Source organism: Sturnira hondurensis, unplaced genomic scaffold (assembly GCF_014824575.4).
Source record: "Sturnira hondurensis isolate 20B ecotype Veracruz unplaced genomic scaffold, ASM1482457v3 Scaffold0013381, whole genome shotgun sequence".
In the NCBI taxonomy this organism is placed as follows: domain Eukaryota; kingdom Metazoa; phylum Chordata; class Mammalia; order Chiroptera; family Phyllostomidae; genus Sturnira; species Sturnira hondurensis.
In genome coordinates, this window is record NW_028086012.1 from 1,109,154 (window position 1) to 1,130,946 (window position 21,793).

The window sequence follows — 21,793 nt, forward strand, 5'->3', positions numbered from 1 at the left end:
CCCCCCCCCCCCCCCCCCCCCCCGCCACCCCGTTCGTATAGGCCTTACTGCCCAGCGGTGTGGAGTCCGGTCAGCAGACAACCTCCTGCTGTTAATGATAGGGGAACTCAAACGTTAAAGATTGTAAGCCTTTGTTGATAGGCTTAAGTGATTAATGCATGTGGAAGGCTGTTATTCCAGGAACTGGAATGCATGAATACTTTCCAAAGGGGGCCAGCAATTCAGCCATTGTGCCCAGGAGGTCTGCACGTCATGCAGGTGGTATCTGAGCCATTGTGTTCAGGGAGGGAACACCAGTGATGCCGATAAACGACTGTGGATCAACAAGTAAAGAAGTCCTAGGAAAATCACCTCCAGACCGAAACTCTAGTCCTATCAACCCAGACTCCTTACCCTTCCTTCTTCTTGTAAGAAGGGCAGCTTGAAATGACACATTAAGACGGTTTAGGAAGGTACATAACCCGCTATCTTCTCAGATTGCTGGCCATCCGAACAGAGTGCCCATGAAGGTTCAATGCTGGTCACTACTCACTGGTTCTGGTGGTGACAGGCAGCACGAACACTGACTTTTCCCATTTTATTAACACGCTCAGGTCTGCTTCAGCTGTCCAGGTGTGGCCAGGCTCTGCTTGGGGTGGCCCCAGGCAATGAGTGAGCCCAACCATTACCGCTGAGTGCAGATGTCTCCAAGAGACCATCTTGGTCCAGACACAGAGCTCCCTGCCACAGGTCTTGCTGCTCTGTCTACTTTGTCCCCTTTCCATTCACGGGTCTTCCTCCCCAGAACGTCCTCTCTCACCTGTGCTCCTCACTCTTCCTCGGGGTCTGCTTCCCAGGGAGGCAGGAGGGAGATTGTGGCAGTAATCCAGGTGAGAGATGACGGGGGAGTCTTAGTCGGCTGGGGCCGCAGTGACAGAGAACTATGGACTGAGGGGCTTCAACAACAGAAGCAGATTCCCAGTGTTCTGGAGGCTGTAGGTCTGAGATCAAGGTGCTTGCATGGTTGGGTTCTCGGTGACTGCCCTCTTCCTGGTTTACACAGGGCTGTCTTCACCGCCTTTCCTCACATGGAGGAGAGGGAAAGAGCGTCCTTCCCCTGCCTCTGTCTCTTTTTAAAAAAATACATTTTTATGGGGAAGGAAGAGAGAAAGAGAGGGAGAGAAATATCAGTGTATGAAACTTCAGTTGGTTGCCTCTTGCACACACCTCCCCCTCAACAGGGACCTGGCTCATAACCCAGGCATGGGCCCTGACTGGGAATCAAACTGGTAACCTTTTGGTTCACAGGTGGGAGCTTAGTCTGCTGAGCCACACCAGCCAGGGCTCATGCCTATTCTCACATAAGGACACCGATCCCATTCGTGAGAGCTCCCCTCTCACAACCTAATCACTCCGCAAAGGTGCTACCTCCTAATACAAACACATTGAGGGTTAGGATTTCAACTTGAATTTGGGGGGAATGCAAACATTTAGTTCATAGTGAGTCTTGGACCACGGCGATGAATACAAAACAACCTCCTGTTTACCTAGGGCTGCAGGGCAGCTGTTACATCGTGCAGCAGGTGTGTAGACTTGAAGGCTGTGTGTATGAAGTTGAAATCTATCATAGGCACGATTGAAGGAAGCTTGCAAGTGAATTCTCATGCAACAGGGAGGAGGAAATAGAGGTGTGTACCCTGAGCGGAGAAGGCCAAGGGGCGGTGAGTGCTGTCTTGTGGTGACAGTGATGTGTGCTGGGGACGCTGGGTGATGAATATTAGCCCAACACTTACTGGATGAGAATAGTGAGTTGTGATGCTCAAAGTAGCTCTCGGGCCAAAGGCAGGCCGTCCAGGGCTGGAACATCCTCATCCATGGTCCTGGCCTGCAGCCTGGAGAAGCAGGGTCGGGCTGGAAGCTCAATGCAGGCTGGGGTAGCCAATGATTTTCTCCGATTGCTCTGATTGCTAAGCCACCCTTGGCCAGCGGGCCGAAATGTCCTGGAAGATGCTGGAATGCATGGTGGCCAGTGGATAGAGATCACCTGTCCCTGCGACCTTTGCAACCGCCAGTTCAAGCTGGGCCTGAGGCACCTCAGGGCCTGGGCCGCAGGCAGACTTTCCTAAGCACGGTTGAACCTGGATATTTACCGAATATGTTAGCTCTGCACTCATGTTTTACCAACAGCGTCTCCTTTTATTGCTGCAACAACCCTAGGTTCTGCCCTGAGTGCTGGCATGGATACGTTCCCTTTGCCCCTCCGCTCTAGCTGCCCCCGCTCCACCCTGCTCTGTGCCCTGGGAGGCTGACCGCCTCGGTAGGCGCCCTTATCCTCTGGCTTCTGGTTGGATCCCTGGGACCCACCGGCATGTGAGCGGGCGATGACAGAGTGGAGTCAGGGTGTTTGTTTGGTCACAGCCCACGGCTCCTGTGTGTCAGTCCTGTCCACTGCTACCCTGGTACCAGCCCCAGATACCTCAGTCGCCCGTCATGGATCTCCTCAATCATGCCCAGACCTTCAAAAACAGCCCCCGTCCCGGAACTCTTTGGAGTTATTTTGTTTGAATGTGCCACCTGTTTCCTGCCAGGACCTTGACTGATAAAGGCCCCACTGTACTGGTGACAAGGTTCCGTGAGCTCGTCCAGCTGTAACCTGATGAGCTGTGATTCAGACCCGGGGTGGGGGGGTGTCTGCCCGACCCTGGGCCCTTGGGCTGGGCTGGCGTATTCCTCTCACTGATGGCCACCCTTGAGAGCGAAGGTGAACAGCAGCCTGTTCTCTCTGCACGGTGACCCGACCCCTCCCTGCCTGCACTGGCTCTTGGCTGACTGCCTCCCGGACTTCTGGCTCCTGGCCTTGGCTTTAATAGTTACTAAATGTTCCTCCAGGTCAGTACAAACTTTGCACCTCGTATTCTTCGTATTCAGGTCTGGATGTCGGTGTTGGTGTCCCCTAAATTTCAGGGCATCCCATGGCACTGGGGGCAGGGCTGTGAGCCACCCCAGAGGGCTGTCAATGCAGATGAGTATGCTTCTGGCTCCCCCAGGCTCTTTTGGCTCTGCTCCTACTCCCTGTGCAGCCCCAGCATCCTGCCAGGGGCCAGTGTGGAAAAAATACTCAGGAAAAATGAAAAGAGCTGAATAATGCTTGGGTGAGGCTGGGACCACGTGCCTTCGGAGGAGACAGCTGGCCCGTTGGGAGAGTGTCCAAGGATCCAGAGTATGACTAACAGGGGTTTTGTGTACACAAGGTGGGAATGCGGTTGTAAAGACAGTGACTGGGTTACGCGGAGCAGGGACTGTGATTTGTCTGTAATGAGAAGGCAGTGATTGTGTGTGTGCCAGGACAGTCTTCCTCCAAAGGGCTAGAAGCCTGGTTGTAGTGGGAGTATGGCGCCCTCTTGTGTCCACACGGCCAATCACAGTAGGTTCCACGCCAGCTCCCACCTGTCAATCCCAGCCCAAATCTACCTTCAGCCTACACCCTGGCTTCTCCCTAGTTTAGAGAGCCACCTTTCCTGTCCTCAGGGTCTTATGGGTGGGACTGTGGGAGAACAGAGGACAGAGCCAATCTGTATAAAACACAGCCTTTATTGATTTTGAGGAAACTGCCACAGGGATGTTCTCATCAGGACATCCACCTGAGTCCCACGGAGCAGGCTCTGAAAGGCTGGCGCCAGATGGAGCGAATTTGTGGGGAAAGGTGGGAGCAAAGCTTCCTGAGGCTGAGAGAGTGGAGTCGGGGGAGGGGACTTTCTCTGAGCGCAGTGGTGACTCAGAGGATCCCTGGGTGCCGCAAGGAGGGGTGGTGTCGCCAGGGCCTCTTCCTCCTCTTTCCAAATCAGTTCTCAGGACTCCAGACCTCCTGCTACTGGGAGGATTTTTCCTCTGCACCACAGGGATCTGGGTGCTTCTTCCGAGGGAAGGAAAACTCTTTTTGGTCTGGTGCATCCAGCCCAGGGCAAGCATCTCCCTTCTTGTGACCTCCAGACCTCTGCCCCTGCCGTTCTCTCTTCTGGGAGGCACCTCTCACCCCTTGAACAGTATTGCCCCAGGGAAGCCTGGCCTAATCACCCCCTCCTGGGTTAGGTGGAAGCCCTGCCACGAGTGCCCCACGTGTCCCCTTGCACAGTAGTTAATGAGCTTGTTTCAAGCACATTCAAAGTCTGTCTCCCCCCGAGGGTGGGCACTGGGACTGTGGTGTGACCTATACTCAGGTATTCAGCACAGTGCCCAGAGTTCAAAAAGTATCTGCCTACAAGAAAATTAGATAGCTTGGTGAATTCAGAGTGGGGGCACCCAGCACCTGTTGGACCCCTCCATGGGTACGGTACCTCCTGACCTGTCCCCATCAGCAGACATAGTATTGCTTCCCAGCCTGCGGTCAGATGGGGGTCAGCGTGGGTGCCGAAGCATGCAGCTTGTCACGGTGGGGGTCCGGGACCAACTCCCCAGCCTCCACCAGCTTCCCGTGGCAGCGGCAAGTGGAGGCCCGGCTGGCTGAGGATCTGGGGTTGCGGCCCCCTGGGGGCCTGTTTTTGCGCATGCTTCTGAGGACCCTGTGGAAGATCAGGTAGCAGATCTCGCTGATGGTGAGCACAATGCAGATGGCAGAGGCGCTCACCATGAAGTAGGTGAAGACCTTCTTCTCGGTGGGCCGGGCAATGTAGCAGTCCACAGTGTTGGGGCACGGCGACACGGAGCACTGCACCAGGCGCGGGATGCTGAAGCCATACCAGAGAGTGTGCAGCACGTAGAGGAAGAGGAATTCTATGGTGAGCTTGAAGACGAGGCTGAGCAGGTAGGTCCACCACAGCCCGCCGTGCTTCTTGCCTGCGTTGTCATACAGCTTGGCGCACTGGTCCCCGTGCTTCTGGCGGTGCCGCCGCTCCCGCTCCTCGCGGTAGGCCACGTGCAGGATGACCAGCAGCGAGGGGCAGGTGACGAAGATGAGCTGCAGGGCCCAGAGGCGGATGTTGGAGATGGGGAAGAAGTGGTCATAGCAGACGTTGGAGCAGCCCGGCTGCTTGGTGTTGCAGTCGAAGTCCTTCTGTTCATCCCCCCACACGCGCTCTGCGGCCACCACGTACACCAGCACGCGGAAGACGAACACCACCGACAGCCAGATGCGCCCGAATGCCGTGGAGTACTTGTTCACGCCGCTCAGCAGGCTCTGGAGCGTCTTCCAGTCCATGGTGCCTGGTAGGGGTGTCGAGGGCTTTGCACAACTGACGGAATAATGGGAAAAACCATGTTAACGGATAGGTGACATTGATCAAGCTTTTACTCTGTACAAGGCACTGTTTTAAGCTTTTTATGCGGGTAGACTCATTTGGTCATTGCAAAGGCCCTATGAGATCAGAAATATTTTCCTTCCTAAAGCACAGATACATAGGCAGAGAGGGTAAGTGACCTCCCAAAGTCACAGGGCTAGTGTACCAGGAGGAAGAGAATGTGCACTTGCTCATAACAACAGTTACCATTTATTATTTACTATGAGCCAGGCACAGAGCTAAACACTATATGCAGGATTTCACTTAATCCTTATAACAACCCCATGAGGTAGATACTATTATGCTCCTTGTTTACAGATGAAGATAAGGGTTGCAAAAACACTTAGTACATAGTAAGTGCTCAATAAATGCCGGCCACTTGTGGAATGCAGACGGGTCTAGCCACTCATTTAAAACTAGAGTTGGACGCCCTGGCCAAGTTCCTCAGTTGGTTAGAGTGTGGTCTTGATACACCGAGGTCGTGGGTTCGATCCCTGGTCAGGGAACACACACACAAGGATCAACCAGTGAATTCACAAATACACGTAACAACAAATTGATGTTTTTCTCTCTCTCTCTCTCTCTTTCAAATCATTAAATAAAAACATGTTTAAAAAACCCTAGAGTTGGATTCAAGGCTGGACTGTGGGTGCCAGGGCTGTGCTGACCACCATCTTCTCTCCCCTTCTCTGCTGGATGTCTGCCTCAGTCCAGCTTCTTGGAACTTACCTTGCTGATGCCTTGCTACTGTCCTGTGAGGCTGGGGTTGACTCTTATTTTCCAGAGAGGACACTGAGGCTGGAAGAGGGGGACTAACCTCTCCAAGGCCTCATAGCCAGCAGGTGGCAAAGCTGGGAGCCCATTTCATGTTGAGGGGTGTGTGAAGTGGGGTGATGGTCTGGCTCTGGGGGAATGACAGATCCAGAAAAAGAGCTAGGTAGAGCTCCCTGCTCCCTGTGCCAGGCCCCAGGGGAGCCCAGCCGCCCTGGCCACGCTGGATGCCAGGGCTTTGTGGTGCAGACAGAAACATGTTTCGTTCACGCCTCCAGATCACACACCTTCCTCAGCCCTGGAGTGACTCAGAGGGTGTGGATGGGCAGGTCTGTCTGAGAGCACCTTGTGTCTGGATGCTGCCATGGGTGTGACGACATGTGGCCCCGTGTGTGTGTGTGTGTGTGTGTGTGTGTGTGTGTACTCGGGGGTCTGTATGCACATGCAAGAGCTCTTGGAGCTGGGTCTGTGGCTCTGAACATGGTGTCTGCTGGTCTACCCCCTGCCTAGCCACTTCTCACCTCTCCACTGCCACTAGCCTGGTCTAGGCCACCATCAGCCCTTGCTGATGTAATTGCTACGGATTCTTCCCTGGCCTTTCACTGTGGCTCCTGTACCCCAAAAGCCCATGAAATTGGATCCTGTTACTCCCTTGTTTAAAACTCTTATGACACTTAGATGCCCCCAGAGTCTACGTTCTCACCCTCCTCTCCTACACTGTCTGTCCCCCTGCCTCTCTCCACTCCAGCCACCCTGGGGACCTCGAGAGCTTTGTAATTTTTCCCACTGTCCGGAATGCTCTTCCTCCAGAACCTTGCACGCGTAGCTTGATCCTTCCTATCACTGAGGCCTCTGCTCAAGCATCTCTGTACAGCAGTGGTTTTCAACCTTTTCATCTCACGGCCCATGTAAACTAATTACTAGAATCCTGTAACACTGCCAATCTGACCCAAAAGTAGGTAGAATTTTGATTCATTCACTCCGGACAGCTAGTGTTGTGTTGGCTGTTGTCATTTCTTACTTGACAATCTGAGGGAAAAGAGGTCAGTGCCCCAGACTAACTAGCCAGGTACGGCATGTTTTAAAGACTCTCGTGGCCCACCAGTTGGACATCGCTGCCTTGGAGGCCTCCTTGGAAAACCCTGGATCTGAGAGGGCCATTCCCTCTCAGTCACTCTGCTCCTGCCTGCTCTATTTTCTTTATGGCATTTACTCACCCCTAGAAGTGAAAGTATTTACAGTTTTTAAATTATTTATTGTACTGTCTCTCGCACTAGAATGTCTTGCTCACTGCTCCATTAGCGCCCAGTGTTGGGCACGTAGTGGATACTCAATACACGTTGAACCAACGAACGGACGACTGCTGAACTGTTAGGGAGGCCGCTTGGAGGGAGGGGCTGGGCGTGCGGGCTGGAGCCCTAAGGGGCAGTCTGGACCAGGTGGCTTGGGGGAAGGACTTCCCTTCACTGGAGACAAGGCAACAGTAGTTCCCTCTCTGTGCTTCAGTCCCCCTGACGCCTCTTCTCTGAGAATCTGGGACCGGACGGGGTGACTGTGGAAGATCCCATCCCTGGACACCCTCCTAGTCTCTGCTTCTAACACCTGACCTTCGGGGAGCGGCAGTGGGATGTGCGTGGAGCGTGGGGTCACACCTGATTCAATTCACTCAGCTCTGCCGCATACTGCGGGGTGACTTCCAAGAACTCCCCAACTCCCCGACTCCACGCCTGTGTCTCTAAAGGGAAACAGGTCCTGCTTTCTGGGGCTGTTGTCAGAAGCATGAGACCAATTGCTCCCCAGCCTGCCACTCACCTGGTGGAAGTTGGAGGAAACTGAGGCAGAGGTTGGAGCCCTGCGCGCCAGCCCTGGGAGGAGAGGGAGGCTGCCACGAGCTTCCGCTTGACCCCCTGCCCATGGCAGCCCACGCGGCGCAGCCCCCACACTGCACCCCCCCCCCCACCGCCCCGTCTGCCCAGTCCTGCCTGACACACCCCAGGGACGGACTCACCAGCAAAGAATTTCCCTCTGAGCCCTGGCCCTGGACTGGTGGAACCGGTTCTGGTTCCCCTCCACCCGTGGCCCCCCAATACCAGCTCCCAGCCGCCCGTTTTTCCCCAGCGCCTGGACCGAGCGCTGTCCAGCGTTTGTGCCCGCTGGGTCCCGCCCGCGGCCCCCCCCCCACCCCGAGGACACAACTACACTTGACCATCGTGAACGAGGCGGCGAGCCAACCCCGCGCAGTCGAAAATCCGCGTAACCGAAGTTGGTCCTTCGCTTTCGCGGGTTTCCAACAAAATCTAAAACACTACACTTCCTCCCTCCGGAGACCCGCCTCCCGCATTTTTTTCTGTCATTTCAGGCAGCTTGGGAGCCTGCAGACGTAGGGGCGGTGTCTGGGGACCTCCCAGCAGTTGGAGCCCCGACTACCTCCTGGAATCGAGGGGCACGAAGGCAGAGGATGCGCTGGGGAGGCCCCCCCATCACCCGGCTCCCCGCGTCCCCATCCTCTGCCTGGCGGGGCGGGCAGGACCCGTCCGGCGGGCGCTCAGCGTCCGGGGGGCCGGGTGGGGGCGCTCGCACGCGGCACTTACCCGCAGCAGCGCGGCCAGCGAGGGGCCGGGACCCCAGGTCCTGGAGGCCCGCAGCAGAGGCTCCGCAGTGGCGAGGAGGCGCTGGAGGAGGCAGGCACACCCTAGGGACGGCGGAGGAGGGAGGGTCGGGGGAGGAGCCCGGCGCCTGCAGGGCTGAGAGGGTCGGGTTCTAGCCCCCCACGCGGCCGCGGGTTCCCGGGGCAACCTGGGCAGGAGGGAGCCCCGGCTTTTTCTTGTGAGCAGGGGCATCCGTGGCCATGGGCAGGGCTGTTGCAAAGTCTCCAATGAGATTAGGGGCGTGAAGCACGATAAATTGTCTAGTGCCCTGGCTCCGGGACGGGCTGCAATCACGACTCACCCACGCGCCTTACCACTGAGACTGCAGGTCACCGTCCCCGCCCGGCCTCGACCCCGCGTGGGGGCACCCTTGGGGACCTGCCTCGCCAGCACGACCGGTCCTCCACGGCCTGGTGCCTCAGGCTGTGTCGTCCTCAGACGAAGCGGGTGCGCCTTGGAGAACCCCGGGTGGGAAGGGGCGAAGTGGGTCCTGTCATTGAGTGGAGTTCCTGCAGTGGGCAAATCCTGTGGGAGGAGGGTGCGGTGGGTGGGTGCCCCCGCTGCCGAGGGAGGCAGGCCTGCGCCTGGCTGGGCTCTGCGGACTGGGACGCTGTGTCTCCTTTACTAGCGTGCCCTAATTAGGAAACTGAGAGCCTTGTCCGAGGAAGAAACCCTGGTGTCCCTGGTCTCCCTGAGGAGTCCCGGGCCCTTAGTCATGTAGAGCTTCAGCCTTCGCAGGCTCCGCAGCGATGATGTTGCTGGCACAAGAGTGACTCATTTTCCCCAGGACTGCTCACGAATGCCTGTGGCTCTGGTGTAACTAACGGCACACCCCTTTACTCTCCTAAGCCCCCAAAGATTAATCACACCGTCATCCTACTCATTGTGATAGAGCAGCGATTTTCAACCTGTGTGCCCACAAGAATTTTTAAAACATGTGATACCTGACTAGTTAGTCCCAGGCACGGACCTCTTATGCCTTAGACTAAAAAAATAAAAAATAAAAAAAAGGACAATAGCCAACCCAACAATAGCTGTCCAGTGTTAGTGAATCAAAATTATACCTATTTTTGTCAGGTTGGAAAAAGTATATATATTTTGGTGTGCTGCAGCATTGTAGTCAATGGTTTCTGTGAGCCGCCGTGAGGTGAAAAAGGCCGCCAGTCTCTGTGACCGAGAACTAACAGCCTCGGCAGCTCTGAGACGTCTGGCTGCCAGGCAGTGTCCTGCGGGCTTCACTTCATCTTCACACTGCCGGCTGATGATGGTGTGACCTTTCCCACTTTTATAAATGAGGAAACTGAGGCGCAGAGAGGTCAGGCGACTTGCCCATCCTCAGAGCAGAGCCAGCCTCCGGAGGCTTCCCCAGTCACTAGGTCATGGCCTTGAAAATCGTCCTGAGACTCAGCAGTGCTGGGTGGTCCGGGTGGTTCTGTGCACTCACTGGTGTGGGGACCTGAGTATGACGGGGTCCGTGACTCTGCCACCTGCTCCCGACCACCTGCTGCTCCGCTGCTTTTCAGAGCAAAATCAGATCCCCACTTCCTCACCTCCCGGCCACGCTTCGACCCGTTTGAACAACGTTTCTGTCCCTACCCTGTCACTAAAGACAACCCCGTCAAGGTCACCGTGGATCTCTGTGATGGTAAATGGAATTGTCGCCTCTGTGTTCACATCCTCCTGGGCCTCCAGAAGCACCTGCACAGCTGACCACCCTTTGCTGCTCAAGACACTTTCTTCCTTTGGCTTCCTTGATACCATATTTTCTGTTCCTTTGTACCCTGGAGGCCTGCCATCCTGGTCTCATGTGGGGACGTCCCAGGGCTCAGCCTCCTGGCTCCTGGGTCAGCTCACCCAATCCTGGGGCTTCCGATGCCATCCACTCAGTGATGAACCCTACGTTTGCGGCCTGACTCCTGACTTCTCTCCAAGCATCAGACTATGTAGCCAGGGCTGCCCCTCGACCAGCAGGTTTCTAGTTACTTGCTTTTCCTTCCTGAGATCAACTGTGCATCTCCGACTACAAAGACATTCTCCTTCATGCATTTGCCTGGTGGAGGCATGCTATGCACGCGTGCTGTACTTCACTGTGTTTGTTTAAAAAGTATAGCACATTGTTCTCAGCAGCTAGTGAACCAGCTCATTCTTTTTAAAAATAGCTGAATGGTATTCTATTTTCCCTTATCAGTAGAGATAGAGCTGCCTAAAAACAAAACAAAACAAAACAAAAAAACCTCCCCCAAACCAAAGCAACAACCACCACCAAAACAGCAGCTGAATAGTGTAAATACCATGATACATGCAATCAATTCTGTAGTAATAGAAAGTAAGGCTGTTTCCAATTCTGTATTTACTTCCATTATAAAAACCTTTTCAACAAATATCCTTGGACAAAGCAGGATGATCAAATTTTTTTTATTATGTCCATTAGATGTGTTTCTAGAAGTGGAAGTTTTTAGTTAAAGTTGTACACTCATTTAAAATTTTGCTAAATGTCGCTAACTCCCCTCCACAGATGTATCTGTTTACTCTGCCAGTAGACACAGAGGGCTTGTTTTCTCAGATTCCTGCCAATACAGAACATTATAAAGCCGAACGATCCTTGCCAGTGGCATCTCATTATAGTTTCCATTTGCATTTCTCTTCGGAGTGAGAATGAACATCTTTTCATACACTTAAAAGCCTGTGTGTCTTTTCCCGTGAACTGTGCTTTGCCCTTGCTCATTTTTCAATTGGATGATTGACTTCTTTATTATTTATTTCTTAGGAGCTCTTTACATATTAAAGAAATAAGCCTTCTGTCAGTGGTACAAATGGAAAGGATGCCTCTCTCCCAGTTTGACACGTGTATTTTGATGTTTTATAGAGTTAAATATTTTTTGATATAGTCAAGTGTATCAATCTTATCTTTTATGGTTTCTTGCTTTGCTCATGACCAGAAATGCCTTCCCCACTCTGAGAACTAAAAAAGAGTTTTTTCTCTCATGGTTTCTTCTAGCTAAGTAGTGCTTCAATAATATTAGTCAGATCATGCCATTCCCCTATAAAACCTTGTGGTAACTTACTAACCTTTATACTAACACCCACTCTCCTGACACTGGCCTGCAACGTCCCAGGTAACCGGATCCTGCCTCACCTCCTACCACATGTCCCCTTGATCTCTGCTCACCAGTCACGCTAGCCTTGTTCAGTCCGGCCTCTGGCCTTTGCATCTGCCGTTCCTTCCACCTGACCTGCTCTTCACCTGGCAGGCTCCTCCTCCTCCTCACCGAGGTCTCAGCTTCTTGTAGAGTATTGGCTGGTCACCCCCTCTGAAGCTATCTCACCCCACTTCTCAGCAGTGACTCTTCAGAAGCCCCCCTGAAATTGCCTCCCAGAGAGTGGGGAGCTCGCTGGTTACGCTCCCGCTCCACCTCCAGGGCCTGGGAGTAGCCCGTGCCCAGTTACAATTGATACATGCAGAGTACATGTTGGCCGCACATAGGGTTATGTGTGTGAGCTGTTTCTACTTGAGATTGGGTAGCTGTGTGTTAAAGGGGCAGCATGGGGTGTGCGTGTGTGCATGTGGTGTGTGTGTGGTTGTAAATGTGTGGGATTATGAGATTGCGGAGGTGGCTGCTGGGGGTTTGTGAAATGGTGGCTGTGTGTGAGGTGCTGGCGGGTGGCAGTGTTTCTGTGTGCAGTGGGATTGTTCTGCCCTGGTGACCCGGTGATTTTGTTGCCTAGGTCCGATCGTTCACACCCTTCTGGGTGCTGCCCTCTTACTCCTGACATTCGGCAGTGACCCCAACAGCCGGCCTTTGCCCTTTCTAGAGGAGGCTGGGAGAGTCCCCATTCCAGGAAGAGGCTCTGGGGCCCTGTTGCCCACATCAAAGCCCTGCTCCCCGGCAGGGTGACTGCTGCGTGGGAGGCCATCTAGGCCGTCCCCCAGCCGCAGGGGAAGGCCTCGCTCTACCCGGGCCTTGGCAGCTGTCCCGGCCACCCCCACTTCCCTTAGGGCCGACACACACCTGCTCTCTGGGGGTGGCAAGTCCTCAGCCTGTCACTGTACTTCTTCCAGCCCAGGCTGGTCTTGCCCTCAGATCTGTGTCTGCAAGTTTGCTTCAGCCTCAGGCAGGGGCTTCCCAGGAAGGGGCGGGGCCTTGTCCCTCTGGCTGGGATTGTCCCTGTGTTTGTGCGTGTGCAGCAGGGGCCTAGGCCCTCTCTTCCATGGAGTGGAGAGGCGGAGCAGGTAGAACCCACTGGAACACAGGCCAAGCCGGGGGGACTTCCAGCCTTGCCCCAGCATGTCTGGGGCTGCGACTAGGGGGGAAGAGGTGTCCCAGGCTCAGGCTGTAATGTTGCTTTCCTTCTAAGACACCCCGAGACATGTGCAACTTCTGCCGGCACAACTGTATCCTTAGAGAGAGGAGGTGATGCGTGACTTTTCTAAGCTGCCATCAGGGTTCAGCCATTCTGCCCATGCGCTGGACCCCACCCCTCCTCACCCGCCCGGACCTCCCGCCACCGCCTGTCTTTCTCCTCCGTCACTGCTCTTTTGCTCTTCGTTGAATCTTTCCCATCACAATAAATATGCTGGTGTTTCTCCATCTTCAGAACAAACAAATAAACAACCCTTGATCCCACTTTTTTTAGCATTTGCCCCATTTATTTCCATTCCTTTATAGCACAACTCTTCAAAAGAGTTGTCTTGATTCATTATCTCCATTTTTTTTTTTTTTTTTTTTTTTGCTTTTCTCTGCTCTCTGGAATTCACTCCAGTCAGGGTTTTTTTGCTTCTCATGGACCACCCAAACTGCTCTGGCCAACATTCCCATAGCTACCCCATGGCCAAGTTTCAACCCTCATCTTTCCCTGCACTCCCAGCAGCCTTTGGCTACCAGAACATCATACTCACCCATTTTTTCTTCCCTTCTGGGCTTTCTTTCTCAGTCTCCTTTGCTGGTTTCTCCAGATCTCCCTAAATATGGGGGTGCCCCGGGCCAAGTGCCTAGGACTCTCTTCTCGGTCTCCATTCGGTGTCTTGGGAATGTCATCCAGTCTCAGGCTTGAAATATCAAAATTAGGCTGACAACTTCCTACTTACCCAACTCCAGACCACTGCACGCATCTGCTTCTCAACTTCCCCTGTGGATAGTTAGTAGAAGTCACAAACTTACACTGTCCCGAATTAAGCTCCTTGCTCCTCAGGGTTGCCAGATTTAGGAACAAAGAAAACAAACAAACAACAACAACAACACCCCCAAACCAGATGCTCAGTTAAATTTGAATTTCAGATAGAGCATGGGACATACATATGCTAAAATGTTATTTATTTATTCTTAATCTGGCATTTACATTTCATTGGATGGCCTGTAGTTTATCTGGCAGCCTACTCCTAATTCTCCTCTCCAACCTTCCCCTCTCCCTTATGCTTTGAGTAAATGGCAGTTTTTCTCACCTACCAGTTCAGGCCCCAAACCTCAGAGTCATTGTTGACTCTTTTCTCATACCTGGCATTCAGGGCCAGTGAATCAGTTCAGGGGTACTTTCAAAATATTTTCAGGATCTGGCCACTTCTCACATTCATGTTATCCTTTAAGCTTTAAGCCATGAATCATTTCCCCCACATTATTGCATAGCCCAGAACTGGTCCCCCTGCTTTATCCCTTGGCCCCATTCATCTGTTGCCAACAACAGCCACAGAGGAGACCACACCCCTTTCTGTTCAAAATGCTTCCATTGGCTCCCTGCTTACTCAGAGTGACAGCCAAAGGCATCAGGATGGCCTGAAGGAACCTGTGTGAGCTTGTCCATCCTCCTCAGGCCTCAAACAAAAGTTCTGGCCTCATTTTTCGTGCCTCTTGGCTTCCTGCCGCCCCATCTCATTGGCTTCTTTGCTCTCCCGGGTGCTCATGGGGTCTGCCCCAGCCTCAGTGCCCGTGGACTTGCCTTTCCTTCTGTCTGGTGCACTCTCCCCTAGATCTCTGCCTGGCTTGCTCCTGGCCTTCCCAACTCAAATTGCAGTTCCCCTCACACAATACCCGTTAACCCCTTCCTGCTTTATTTTTCCCCTTAGCTTTATAATCACATAACATAGTTCATATTTTGCTTATTCTCCTTGTCGTCTTCCCCATTGCTGGAATTTGCAAGGACAGTGATTTTTGTCTGTTGTGTCCCCGGGTGTCCTCCCAGCACCTAAAGCGGTGCCTGGCACCTTGTAGACCAAAGAACTTACAGAATAAGTGACTGAAACCTGCCAAGCACGCCAAGTTCCGGTCCCAGGCCAGCACACAGCAGCTGTTTGCTGCTTCATCAGTTCCCTCCTAGCTTAGCATCCCATCCTTGTACCCTCCAGAAGTTCCTCCCTGGCCACCTTCCCTCCTCCATGAAGTCTTTACTGACCAGGCCTCATCTGTCTCCCCTCCTCGCCCACAGGCCAATACCCCGGGTACTAAAGGATTGGCTGTCTGGCCTCACCCAGCCTTTGCTCCCTCTTGGATGGGAGGAGGCTACTTTTGGGGGCTGTCCTTTGAGCTGCAAGGGGTGTGGGGTATCAGGTGGCTGGGGAAGCCAGTGGGGGGTTAGGCACATGCAGTATGCCTAACATCCGCCTGCCATCTGCCGTGTGGGAACTTCCAGAGCCTCGACCCTGGGCCGAGGAGGTGGCAGGCACTGGATACTGGGGAGCAGAGCCTAGACTGGGTCTGAGTTGCAGGCCCATGGTCCTTGAACTCTCTGTCTTGTAAATTGGAGAGGTCTTGACATAGGCACCTGAGTAGAGGGTGTGTCACAAGCCGAGCCAGGGCACAAGGACAGGAGAAGGTTGGGGTGGCGGAAGAAAATGATGGGGTCGTTGTGTCTGGAGCTGGCTAAAGGACATGTGGGTTTGTACACGATAGTCCAATCCAGCCATTTGGACGAGCCATCGGGGCTTTCTGACACGACCTGTAAAAACCCCTTCTGATGATGCAAGCACACAACAGACAGTTTCGCCCCATCCCACACTCCATCCCTGGGCCTCACCTAAGGCCTGACACCAAGCCTCCCAGAACCTCAGACGTCGGGTGTGGTTCAGGGCTGGTTGTTTTCACAAGCTAAGTTTTCTCTGCATCCACATGCCTGGCTGGGGTGGTCTGAGGATGTGCAGGGGCAGCTGGATGCAGGGCACTGGGCTTCAGGAAAGAGAACGGTGGGTACCCTTGTGCACTGTGGGTGCAAATGCAAAACGGTGCAGCTGCTGCCAGAAGTTTGGCGGCTCCTCAGAAAGTGAAATGTGGAGTTACCATGTGACCCTGCAAATCTATGTCTAGGTACACACCTGAAAGATCTGGAAACAGGGATTCAAACCCATACTTGTCCATGAATGTGCGTAATAGCTCTGTTCACAGTGGCCAAGACCAATGTCCACAAAGGAGGAATGGGGAAACAGAATGGGATGAATCCGTGCAATAAAATATTATGCAGCCATAAAAGAGAATCAAATTCTGATACATACTACGGTATGGATAAATCATGAAGACATTTGCCAAGGGAGATAAGTCAGACACAAAAATATAGGTAGTGTATGATTTCACTTATGTGAAACATGTACAATAGGTAAATTCACAGAGACAGTGTCGTTAGAGGTTACCAGGGGCTAGATGGAGGTGTGAACGGTGGTTATTGTTTAAAGGACACAGAGTAATCACTAGGGGTGATGAAAAAGTTCTGGAAATATTGGTGATGGCCGTACAACATTGTTAATATAATTAACACTACTGAATTGTACACTTAAAATGGTGAAAATGGTAACTGCATGTTATGTATATTTGATCACAACACAGACACTTTTTAAAAGTCAGAGGAGGGATGATTTGGGTGTCAGCAGTGCGCAGGTGGTGATGAAGACCATGAGAGAGGGCAGGCTCACCCAGGGAGGGTGTGGGGACCGCAGAGATCAGACAGCCTGAGACAGAGCCCCGAGGACCTCCCCAGGGAAGGGTGAGCGTGGTGGTGTTGAAGGAGATTGAGGAGGGGTTGATTGGCAGGAACCTAGAAGGGTGATGTTTTGTGAAGCGTGGGTGTGTTGATTAGTGCTCTCGAATGCAGAAGACAGAAATCCAGGTTGGATGCATTGGGGCACAAAGGGGAATTGGCTGGTTTGTGGAAACGTGGGAAGGGCAGGAACACCTCAGGGATCTGAAAGTGCCTGGCTGGAGCCAGGTCTGGATGTGTCTGGATGTGTCTAGGGCCTCTCTCCTGATTGTCTTACCCGTTGTTTCTTTCTCTCCAAGTACTGGTAGGCTTTTGCACAAAGCTTTGCTCATGGTCACCAGCAGCTCTGAGCTCATATCTTCCCAAGTTTGGTGGCTACATGCTTCCCTTAGAAAGGACTCAAGTAACCTGTGGAAGAATACTGAGCGGCCTCACCTGGAGTACCTACCCAGCCTGAGGTCGAGGGGCGGTTGCCTTTAGCACCCCAGTTTAGAGGGAGGGAGAAGCGTTGGGTGGACAAAACACATAAAGTGTTGATGGCACTTGGAAGAGGTTCAAGAGGGAGGGCCATCTACTCTGTTAAATGGCTCATTGCACAAGACAAGGGCTAGAAATACCCACTGGGCTTAGTGACCAAGGAATTGTAGGTGCACTGGGCAAAGACAGGGTGGTTTGAGTGGGGTGGCGGGACACAGACTGGACCTGTGGGGTGGGTGGGAGGTGAGGAAGTCGCCTAAATAAGTGCAGACCTCTGTTTCAGAGGGCACAGTGGTGAAAACCGAGAGAGATAAGGAGAGAGCTGCGGAACACATGAGGTCAGGAAGGTTTTTTTATTTCTTGTTTGGATGAGAGAGAGGTGAACACGCTTGAATGCTGAGAGAGCCGGAGAGGGTTAGAGGTTGAAAAGACCAGAGAGTATAGAGAGGTGGTGTAACAGGGGACCGTGAGCACAGGTGGGGAGATTAGAGCATCAATAGGAGTGGGCTCAGCACTTTCTACTGTGTGGGGGGAAAGGAGGGAGGACTTGTGTGGGCACTGAATGGTCTGTGGGTCTGATGGCCATTGACGGGAGAGCATTCTTCTCATACAGCTTCTGCTTTTTTTGAGAAGTGGGGTGAAACCAAGATGGAACTGTCTAGAAGGTTTGAGGGGAGTGTAGAAGGTTGAGAAGGCTAGCCCCATGCAAAACACCAGGGAGATCAAAGCAGGTGAAGGATGAGGATGGTCAGACTGTGCCGGAGAACAGGAATCTGCAGTGGCCTCACTCTGTGTGATTCGCTCTACAGAACCCAGCACAGGGTGTAGATATGGTAAAGCACAATTGGATTGATTTGGGCCTGGAGTTTTGCTAAGCAGGAGGGACAGAGGGACAATGGGGATGTTGGTTGGATGGCAATTCATTCCACTCATTATATCCCAGGAATTACTTATGACCCTTTTACTGCATGCCCAGCATAGTGCGGGGTCTAACGGTACTGGTCCTGCCCTCATAGAGCTTGCAGTCTAGTAGGGAGGGCAGACATCCATGTAGAAGTTCTCCCATGACATGGGAACACCTCCCAATCTGGTGGGAGATGGTGGAGCTCAAGTTCGGGCTGGATACAGAAGGAAGCAAATGGAGGGGTCTGGCAGACATGGAGAAGGTTGCAGGGTGGGGTCTGTAGGTGTCTATACAGGAGGTTGCCTGTTGATCTGTTGAACAAACGTGAACAGATGTTGAGGAAAGAGCTAAGTGGGAGGGAATCTGTGGCTAAGAGTGGGATGACTGCACCTGTCTCACCGTTTCCTCCTTCCCTCCCGTTAGGATAGCCCACCTGTGGTTTTCCTGTTGCAGCCTGAGCCTCCTCCTCCATCTGGGCTCTGCCTCTCATTCCCTCTGGCTCCCTTGGAGTCCTTGACCTTCTTTCCCCTCTACTGAATTTATCTCACCATCATTTAAATATTGCCAATTCTCTCTCAGTGTACAAATTTTTTTTTTCTTGACCGCCTCCATTCCCTTGCGACGAACACCCTTTCATTTTCTCTGCTTCTTGCAGCCATTTTCCAATCAGTTGTCCACACTTGCTGTCACTGCTTGCCTGGCCTTCCCTGTGCCCTCTTTTCACTGGCACCTGGATCTCTATGATGACTGTCCTGCTGTGGATATCAGTGAGCGTCTTTGTTCACCTGGTGAGCGCTTTTCAGCCCATCTGATTGGACTCATGGCAGTTTGACCCTCACGGTGACGTTCTGCTTCGCTAGACATGCCCCTTCTAGAACCTCTTAGTGTTAGAAGCTTCTCCAGAACACTTGTCTTTTGGCTTCTGTGACATCCTATTCTCTGGGTGTCTATGATATCAGCTTACCCCATAGTCCCCTTTCTGCTGGCTTGCACCCACTCCAACTGGCCTTTGAGCCTGCACCCTAGAGCATCGTCTCATCTCCCCCCCAAAGTCCCTGTTCAGTACCTGCCACTTTCAAGGTTTATGATGCCACCCACCATAGAAGCCCAAATCTAAGATGACTCCAAATAAAAACCGGCCCCTCTATTCCCTCCAATGAGGAGGCCCTCCAGAAAGTTTGGGGGCTAATTGGAACACTTAAACTTTAGCATGGTTGAAATAATGTATTGACTTGGTTTGTTATGCATTAAAAAATCACATGATCTAAACAGTGTAGTAAGACGTATTATTTTCTCCACTCGTAGTTCATGAAGCAATTTTATTTAAGCTTTTAACATTTTTTAACATCTGCGTCAATGGCATTAGAGTTTGGTTGACCAAAATTAATCTTTTACAGAACACACAAACTCTATTTTTGCCCAAATATTGGTGATATACACTTTTTCAAGCTGGGTATGATGCGGGGAGCTTTATTCTTTGCCACAAAAGCCTGGTTGCATAATGTGAGATTTGCATAAATTCAAAACAAATCATCTGGTAGGTGTGTATTTATCATCCCTACAACATAATCACTTCCTTTATTGTTCAAGTAATTTTGTTAATGGGCTTTGCTGAAAAAGACAATACTTGCACCACCCCCAGGAATAATGATTGAATCTATGTGTAATGTGTTTGCTCCCACTTTTTTTCTTTGTTCTGCCAAGAGACCTCCATGAAAATCCAAAATTTCTTTGATTGAGGTTATTTCAGGCTAATGAGTTTCCCCCCAAGAGAGTTTTGTTGTTCAAAAGGCAGTAATTGAGAGCATGTATCCTAATATTGATTTTAGAAGGACTTGAATATAAGACAAATCCTTCCCACCTGAGGGGTAATTTTGGAGCAAAATTTTATGTCATATTCAGGCATTTTGCTGACAATTCCCAAATCCATATCTCCTGACTGGTTCTTTTCCACCTTCTACCCAACAGCCTCCTACACGTTTCCATCTGGGTGTCAATCACTCAGTCAGTTGACACATTTTAACTGAGTGCCTACTATGCTGCACATCAAGCTCTGTTATAGATGCTGGTGGGTAAAAGAGGAACATGATCGAATCCCTTTTCTCAAGGAGCTCATCCTGGTGCAATGACACAGAGAATAAACACATAAACAAACAAGAACATTTCATTTACTAGTAAATGCTACGAAGAAGATAAAATGGGGCCACGTGGTAGAGAGTAGTGGTGTGGGGTGTGCACTTCATCTGGGGGGGGGTGGATCAGTAACGGCCTCCTGGGGGAGAGGGTGTCTGGGTTGAGACGCGGATGCAGAGGACACAGCTGTGTGAGTGCAAAGACCCTGGGATGGGAGAAGGCCAGTGCGGGCAGGGCCTGCGGGAAGGGGAGAGCCCAGGGAGATGAGTTTGGAGAAGTAGCCAAGGCCTAACCATGTAGAGACTTGCAGGCTGTGGGAAGGAGTTTTTTTTTTTTTTTTTTTCATTCTTATGGCCATGATGAGAAGACACTTGGAAGGTTTATGCAAGAAGTGAATTGATTGATCTGATTTACACGATAAAGAGATGTCTCAGGCTGCCTCATGGAGCAAGAAATGCAGGGAAGCAAGAGCGGGGGCAGGGACCGGCTGGGGCTGGTATCCAGGTGTTCAGTGAGGTGGCTTGGCCTGGCACGGAAGCACTCGGGATGGTAGGAAGGGAGTGAACTTTGAACATATTTTGGAATTATATCTAACGCGACTTGCTAATTAATGGGGGATATAATTAGGAAGAAAGAGACACGCAGGTCTGTTAATTGAACAGCTGGGTGCAGGGGGATGTCATCTTCCAAGGTGGGGAGGGCAGGGAGGCAACATAAATCTGTGTGTGGGGGGGATTAGGAGTTCTATTCTGGAGGACCAGTAGGAACTTGGATACATGAGTCTAAAACTCATGGGAGTGGCTGGCTCTCAACATGTACAGGTGGGAGTCATCAGTTTGCAGGCGGTGTTGTAGATGGTACCAGATGTGGTCACAGATGGGTACATGTACAGAGGGGAAAAGAGGGCGGAGAACTGGGTTCTGGGGCATCCTGCTCTTAGAGATCAGCAAGGGAACAGGAAGGCATTTGATGGGGATCGAGAGAGACCCATTGGCGAGGTGGGGGAAGGCCAGGAGAGAGTGCCGCCGCAGAGTCAAGGGAAGCTGCTGTTCAGGAGGGAGCTCCCAATGGCCAAATGTTGCTGAGGGAGCAAGATGCGGGTGAAGAACTGACCATTTTGATTTGGTAGCTTGTTGGCCACTGGTGACCTCGACACGAATGGTCCTGACTAGAATAGGGAACTGTGATGAGAAAGTGGAGACAGCAAGTATAGGTGGCTTTTGGAGGATTTTGTTTTCTGTAAAAGGGCCAGTAGCTGGAGAAGGATGTTGTTAAGAGGGGATTAAGCAAAGGGAGAGAGGAAAACATTAAAGCACATTTACAGAGAGGGGATTATGAGGCAACAACTGTGGAACCCAGGCCAGAGTAAGTGAGAGGTGGGGGCACCCAGCATGCAAGCAGAGGGTATGTGTCCAGAGAGGGACACCTCATCCATGGTATGGGGGGAAGGCAGAGTGAATGGGCACTCATACCAGGAGGCTGGCAGATTTGGGGTGTGTGGATAAATTAGTGCTTGCCTATCACGTCTGTTTTCCAGAAGTGGACAATGCCTGGCTGTCAGCTGAAATGGAAGATTTGGAGAATGGATGTCAGAGGTCTAGGGAGAGAGGAAAAGGCATGATAAAGTCATTTTTGAGAATAGCGTTAAAGTG

General features: G+C 52.1%; 1 protein-coding gene across 1 annotated transcript; it reads right to left on the bottom strand.

Moving 5' to 3' along the window:
* Nucleotides 1-3,865: 3,865 nt before the first annotated feature.
* On the bottom strand, nt 3,866-8,899 carry GJB3 (gap junction protein beta 3). The gene is made up of 2 exons (XM_037061489.1): nt 8,615-8,899; nt 3,866-5,207 (listed from the first exon to the last, which is right to left on the bottom strand). Exon 2 carries the CDS (start codon nt 5,171-5,173, stop codon nt 4,364-4,366), a length of 810 nt encoding a protein of 269 aa, XP_036917384.1. The 5' UTR covers nt 5,174-5,207; nt 8,615-8,899; the 3' UTR covers nt 3,866-4,363.
* Nucleotides 8,900-21,793: the final 12,894 nt, after the last annotated feature.